The 6,796-nt window shown below is 38.2% G+C and overlaps 2 protein-coding genes across 4 annotated transcripts; one reads left to right on the top strand and one right to left on the bottom strand.

Annotated features, from left to right (window-relative positions):
- Nucleotides 1-878: 878 nt before the first annotated feature.
- LOC131214272 (lethal(2)neighbour of tid protein 2) lies at nucleotides 879-3,282 on the top strand. Its single transcript, XM_058208653.1, has 2 exons — nucleotides 879-1,181; nucleotides 1,272-3,282. Exons 1-2 carry the CDS (start codon nucleotides 890-892, stop codon nucleotides 2,540-2,542), a joined length of 1,563 nt encoding a protein of 520 aa, XP_058064636.1. The 5' UTR covers nucleotides 879-889; the 3' UTR covers nucleotides 2,543-3,282.
- A 140-nt stretch (nucleotides 3,283-3,422) lies between these two features.
- LOC131214271 (uncharacterized) lies at nucleotides 3,423-6,402 on the bottom strand. Of its 3 annotated transcripts, XM_058208652.1 has the most exons (5): nucleotides 6,281-6,402; nucleotides 6,075-6,211; nucleotides 4,095-4,129; nucleotides 3,901-3,969; nucleotides 3,679-3,831 (listed from the first exon to the last, which is right to left on the bottom strand). In XM_058208652.1, the coding sequence occupies exons 1-5, from the start codon at nucleotides 6,376-6,378 to the stop codon at nucleotides 3,814-3,816; spliced, it is 357 nt and encodes a 118-aa protein (XP_058064635.1). In that variant the 5' UTR covers nucleotides 6,379-6,402; the 3' UTR covers nucleotides 3,679-3,813. The 3 variants fall into 3 exon arrangements, with proteins under 3 accessions (XP_058064633.1, XP_058064634.1, XP_058064635.1); XM_058208650.1 differs by having other exon boundaries at nucleotides 3,423-3,831; nucleotides 3,901-4,129; nucleotides 6,283-6,402; XM_058208651.1 differs by having other exon boundaries at nucleotides 3,423-3,831; nucleotides 3,901-4,129; nucleotides 6,075-6,234; nucleotides 6,321-6,386.
- Nucleotides 6,403-6,796: the final 394 nt, after the last annotated feature.

The raw sequence follows: 6,796 nt of genomic DNA, 5'->3' as shown, positions 1-6,796 counted from the left end.
TTACGCTTCGTGTGGCAGTAAAATATAAAAACGTTTACGTTCGTGTTTTTGGTCCGAAAAAATAGAAATAGAAAATAGAATAGAAAAATAAATAAATTGATTTCTGAATATTTTTTCTGCTTTTTTAGATTTTGTTGCTATACCAGCAAATAAGAACTTAAATTACCCTCTGCTTGTAATCAAAGCGTATGCAAAAAGTGTTTACACTCGGGTTTACGCCTCGACCGACCCGTAAACATTTTGACAGTGGCGCAGCAGTTTGGAATTAATCTGTAACTGTGGGGCAAGCGTAACGTAAGGATTTTGACATTAACGATTAATGCCAAACTGCTGCGGCGCTGTTAAAACGTTTACGGCTCGCGCGAGGCGTAAACCCGAGCGTAATTATTTTTTTCATACGCTTTGCTTACAAACTAATTTATGAAGAGAATAATTTATGTTTTTATTTGCTGGTATAGCAACAAAATCGGAAAAAACAGATAAAAAAATTCAGAAATCAATTAATTTCTCTTCTATTTCTATTTTCTTGGACCAAAAACACGAACGTCAACACGTTTCACGTTTCGTTTTTATATTTTTGCTGCCACACGAAGCGTAAACGTTTTGACATTACAAATTAATTTAACGCTAGTTTTCACGCTTCGTGTAGCCCCCCAGTAATGTCAAAAACATTTCGTTGCGCATCGTGTTGCCGGTCGCCCGGTCGATGCGTATTGAAATGAGATGGGTGTTTGAAACGTCACCCGTGACAAATCATTCTGTTGCTCGGGACCAAAAGTGTATTCTGTGAGTGTGTGTATCAAAGAGAATAGAGGCTGAGAGTAATAAATAGAAAATTCAAATCATTCGCTAGGGTTATTTTCGTTTTGCACGGTAAATCTGGGTAGAGATGCCATCGAATAAAACTGTGCAGCGTACCAAAAAAGTGTTCCCTTTACGTAAGGAATCACAAACGTTTCCAGAAAAGTTTTCTACCGATTATATTAATTTTACATTCGTCAAATCGTTGATTTTCGAACCGTCTCGTCTGCCGCTTGTTTCGTTGGCCGTGCTGGCCGCCGAACTTGTTCTGAATGTATTTATAGTGCAAAATGTGCGTTATACTGAAATTGATTGGATAGCATATATGCAAGAGTGCGAGGGCTTTATCAATGGAACTACCAACTATTCGATGCTTACGGGTACATTCGCAAAGTGTTTTATATTTATGCTGATGAACAAAATATCGGTTTTATTAATCATTAACGTCTACTTCACTTTTTCATGTCTAGGTGACACAGGTCCACTGGTTTATCCGGCTGGTTTTGTGTATATATACAGCGCATTGTACTTTCTTACTTCGCGAGGAAGCAACATCCGTTTGGCGCAGTACATCTTCATCGGTATCTATTTGCTTCAACTGACGCTAGTACTCCGACTGTACTGCAAAAGTCGCAAAATTCCACCATACGTAATCTTAGTTACGATATTCACTTCATACCGCATCCACTCCATCTACGTTCTACGACTATTCAACGATCCAATCGCGGTGTTGCTGTTGTACGCTGCTTTAAATCTGTACATTGACGGACGATGGACCCTTGGTAGCGTTATGTTCAGCTTGGGCGTGTCAGTGAAGATGAATATTCTGTTATTCGCTCCTGCAGTTCTACTGATGTTCATCACAAATCTTGGTTGGTTTAGAACGTTTATTCAGTTAACTGTTTGTAGTTGTATCCAGATACTGCTGGGTTTGCCATTTTTGTCGACCTATCCGTGGGAGTACATCAAAGGAAGTTTTGATTTTGCACGAGTTTTTGACCATAAATGGACAGTAAACTATAGATTCCTAGAGCCGGTGATTTTCGAGAGCAAAATGTTTCATTTGGGTTTACTAGCGCTTCATCTGGCACTACTTGTAATTTTCGCAACACCTTGTCTCAACTATTTCCAAAACTACTGTCGTTTGCGTAATCTTGAAATCATGCTCGCACCGCAGATTGCAGCACAAAATCTGATAGAGGAGGAGAAATGTACTGGAAAAGAAAAACGGTCCTTATCGAACCGGAGAAGTATAACTGACTCTGCCCAAAAAGAGAACTCTGGCTCTGCACAAAAGCTATCCGAAGAAGAACAACAATTTTTGAAGTCGTTTGAGAAAACCATTAAACAAGCCTCTGATCTGGAGGAGAAAAAGCACTTGAATCAAACAAGAGTAAAGGCACCAAACATCTTTTCAATTCACTTTGATCGTTGTAGTCAATTGGCATTATTGCCACTTTTTCTATCAAACTTTATCGGCATTGTTTGCGCTCGGAGCCTACACTATCAGTTTTATGTATGGTACTTTCACAGCTTGCCGTATCTTATGTGGTATACGGAATACGAGAACAGTTTCAAGTTTCTAATGTTGTTGCTGATAGAGTTCTGCTGGAATACCTATCCTAGCACGGTATTGAGCAGCGTTACCTTGCATGTTTGTCATGTAATACTGCTTTTCGGTATTGGCAAGAAAATGTTTCGTCGCATTCCAGATCTAGGACAGTTCAACAGGGTAAACTAAATGTAAGCTATTGCGAACAAACAAACTTACAAAACTTCGTTTATACTTGATTTTTTACTTGTAATGAATCAAAATAAACGAAGCGAGTTCCCGTGTTGTGATTTTTTTTCAAATCTACGTTTTAATGGTAAAATTTTATATTTCTATTTGAAGTTTGAAAACTATACTGCAGGGCTACACGATGCGCAAATAAATTTTCAGGCATTTCAGATACTGTTTGCGCTGGTGTCATAACGTTTATGTGTCGGCCGAGGCGTAAACCCGACAGTAAATACTTTTTCAATACTCTTTGTTTACAAACAGAGGATAATGTAAGTTCTTATTTGCTGGTATAGCAACCACATCGGAAAAAACAAAAAAAATATTCAGAAATCAATTAATTTCTCTTCTATTTCTATTTTCTCGGACCAAAATTACGAACGTAAACACGTTTGACATTTCGGTTTTATATTTTTGCCGCCACACGGTAAACGGTTTGGCATTACAAATTAATTTAACGCTAGTTTTCACGCCTCATGTAGCCCTCCAGTTACGCCTAATGTAGCTCCCCAGTTATACACTTTTGTAGATATCAGACCGGCAATTAAAAGGGGAACGGAACCGAGGAGATTGTAATGAATGCGTGCGTAGTAATAAGATTGTGAAACCGGCGATTGTACGTTCGTCGCTGGGTAACGAAACAATTGTGTATTTGAAAGATAAACAAATAAAAAATCAATAATAAAACAACATTCCTGCTATTTTTGCTATAATAGTTTTTAATATTTTTAATGATCAATTGTAATTATCAGCAAAACTTTATAACAAAGATCATAAAATGAGCTGTTTTGACATCAATTGTGTTTCCTCGATTTGCAAAACAAAAGAAAACACCATGCAGTACCAAGAGTACGACTTCTTTATTTTAACATATAACACGCATACGCAGTACATTATCCGACGAAATTATATATTAAACTTCAGTGTACTTAAAAAATACATTAATCCCATTAACACCTGATTCAACTGCTTGAATAATTTTAGTTTCTTTTCTACTAAGCCCACACACGAGCTCGATTCAGAGTGTGTTACTACTTTTTTTAACTGTCTTGTTACGTATCATCATGGTATTCAACTCAGATGGTGAACGAAAGTATTCATCTAACAACAGCACATGTTTATCTTTTATTTTGTACCTAGACTCCTGCCAAGGTAGCATACCACCTGGAGGCACTGGAACTACATCACCTTGGTAAAATTTCAGTTTCTTATAAGTTAAAGGAATTTTTCCTTCAAACATGGCGAGGTATCTTGAATAAAATGTGAAAAATTAATTAAAAGAAGATATGAAACAGATATTAGAGCAACTATTTACTTACTGTTTTTCTTTGCGATAAATACGCAATGGATAACGGTTTATTGCAACACGAATAAGTATATTGATGAAACTGAAAAATCCCAGGAAATATAGTAAATCTGTCTCGTTGGTTGTTAGTGTTGCGTATTCAATTTGGAATGGCACAACGATGTCATGAAAATTTTTGATATATGTGAAGGCACTGATTCCACCTACCGTTATAAAACTGAACGTGGTCATATAGTTGCATGCTGAAAGAAACGTAGTTTGTTTAACATTTAAAACCAAAGAAACCACAAAAAGAGAAGTATCTCGGTGGCTTACTGGCTAGTGGCACGCTTGCACAAATCTCCTCTCTTAAATCATTGTAAATGGTAGTCTTTGACCCTAGACCCTCGAGACGACTCCGAACTTTAGTCTATCCTGTCTGCTATACAACCCGGTTAAGGCATGAACCAAGTTTGCATCGTGTGAATACAAACACAGTGGTATTCGAATACTTATTGTGGCGGAGGACGCCCGCTGTTACCAGCAACGGCACCAGAAGCACGTGCGTGTGACCGACGCATCCGTCAACCCCAGAGCGGAGCGAGACATTGAGACGCTTCGCGCCAAAAGTGTGGTCCTAGAGTAACACGTATCGGTGCGCCTGGCGAGAGACGAAGTAGACGACGAGCTCGCAGATAGACGCCACCAAGCGCTTCGACACGCAGTGGACGATCTTACATCAGCACGGTGAATCCGACGCCGTCAATTCTATCCGCCCAACTCACGCCCTGGACCCTAACGTCATCTCCCCTCTCGTTACCGAGGTGAAAAGAAGCCTAAGAGGCGCCGAGACGCCAACAATGACGAACAATGAACAATGACAGAGACGCCAACAATGACTGTTGGAGCTGAAACCGGACAACAGGGATGGGATAATTGTGTTGTGCAACCCTACTCTCGGATGGAACCTTGCTAGGACGCAACCGGGAGCTTCGTAACTGTCTAGTTTGTCGATATTTTTTGTTCCTGTTCCTTCCTTAAAATAAAATTATAAATTGTACAAATTACCAATCATACATTTCAAAAATTATTATCATAGATGTAGCAATGGCTAAGCTGGGATTCATTGGTTCACTGACGAATAACGTCATCAATAGAAGTTTCCTTGGCAATCTAACCACCTTCAGGCCTTTGATCGGTGATACTAGCTGTGACATATTAACCGTTTCTGAAACTTGGCTCTCACCAGAAATCTCAATCCATGGATATAACATTATACGGCAAGTCGAATAGGGCTCGGTGGTGACCAAAACCAGTCGGGATTAAAAGAAGTCACATTTTCTGTATGGCTTGACGAGATGCATCAATGGTACCAAAAACAGCAAACTCGGTCGTTGTATCCTCTTCGTGTTCTTTTGTAAATGAACATTTATCTCTTTGCCAGGAATACCAAAAGCTCGTTTCATGTACAAACGAGTCTTCCATTGAAGCCAAAAAAAAACTTGAAACGAGGAACCAACAGTGCCACTACATGCCCCAAACGGAAGGAAGCGATTGTTGACATTCTTCAACAAGGTGTTGGAGTACAATGTCCATCGGGCAATAAATACGACCCAGACCGTTCTTCTAATGTTAAAAAAAATATACACTTACATTACCAATCAAAAAACTATATTAACAACATAATAATTAAGACAAACAGAGACGTTGTTGCGACATTTTTTTGTATAAAACATGGAGTAAACACATATCTGACAGTTAATTTAACTTTAACTGCTGTACATGTTTAATCTTGCCCCAAGGGAAAGCTGGGAACCGTCTCCAGTCGATGTAGTTTTATTATGACTTTTAAATTATTTACCGTTTTTGACTGTAATTTTACATTATTTACTTGAACTTTGAAACGAAAATAAAAACACCTAACTCAGAACTAATGTAAAATATAAAACTTTATCAGGAGGTTCTCCCATGTCGTTAGCAACATTTTAAGAATACCTTAAACGGGGCCACAACTATGTATCACAAGATCTCTTTATACCCAAGGGCAGTGCTAACAGGAAACAGCTTTTATTTCCTAAAAGTCTAGTTTTCAAAGTCTAGTTCTAGACATCAAATTACAAGCGTTCCAGCGTTCCAGCGTTTTAATGTTATATGATCATAGTTATTGCTATTATGGGAGGATCAGGTTAGCTTATGGGACATACGTACCTGTAAGGTAATATTCCATTGGGGCACGATAAATGATACCGTATCCAGGGGGGATGCCATCTTTTTTCAATAAAAAATCTTCCCGTTTGATGGTTGCCTTGAATGGTATAGTTCTAGATGTTTGAAACTTTCTCTTGCTGGAAAAGATGAACAAATTATCCTACAGGTTAGTGTTTACTTGTGAACGTTACCGTTATTATTCATACACAGTTTGTACAATTGCGGTTAAAGCATATGTATCATTACATTTTCGTAGAACAAACACTTTTAATTTCCCGGCAAAGTTGCAACAGAGCATTCTCATAGAATGTGTGCTTCACAAAAATTGCGAACAATTGTTCTAGATTAATGTCAACGTGACAATTGCACAACGGCTTCTCTTAAGAGGCCCTACAAATGAGAGCCGCGCAACAGCTTATAACTGCGAAGACAGACGATGCGTAACGTAATGTTTGTGGCATTAATGTTTTATGCAAAACTGTTGCGTCTCTGTCAAAATGTTTACGGGTCGGCCGAGGCGTAAATACTTTTTGCATACGCTTTGCTTACAAGAGGATTATTTAAGTTCTTATTTGCTGGTATAGCAACAAAATCTAAAAAACAGAAAAAAATATTCAGAAATCAATTTATTTATTTTTCTATTCTATTTTCTATTTCTATTTCTCGGACCAAAATAACACGAACGTAAACGTTTTTATATTTTACTGCCACACGAAGCGTAA

This window comes from Anopheles bellator, unplaced genomic scaffold (genome assembly GCF_943735745.2).
Source record: "Anopheles bellator unplaced genomic scaffold, idAnoBellAS_SP24_06.2 scaffold00409_ctg1, whole genome shotgun sequence".
Lineage (NCBI taxonomy): Eukaryota > Metazoa > Arthropoda > Insecta > Diptera > Culicidae > Anopheles > Anopheles bellator.
This window is presented reverse-complemented; position numbering and strand designations above follow the sequence as displayed.

What these genes read in the sequence shown, in the direction of transcription:
- LOC131214272 (XM_058208653.1), top strand. Translation starts at nt 890, where the DNA reads ATGCCATCGAATAAAACTGTGCAGCGTACCAAAAAAGTGTTCCCTTTA. An exon ending in CAACTATTCGATGCTTACGG is followed by an intron (nt 1,182 to 1,271) that starts GTACATTCGCAA and finishes TTTCATGTCTAG; the next exon opens with GTGACACAGGTCCACTGGTT.
- LOC131214271 (XM_058208650.1), bottom strand. An exon ending in ATTTATCGCAAAGAAAAACA is followed by an intron (nt 3,832 to 3,900) that starts GTAAGTAAATAG and finishes ATTTTATTCAAG; the next exon opens with ATACCTCGCCATGTTTGAAG.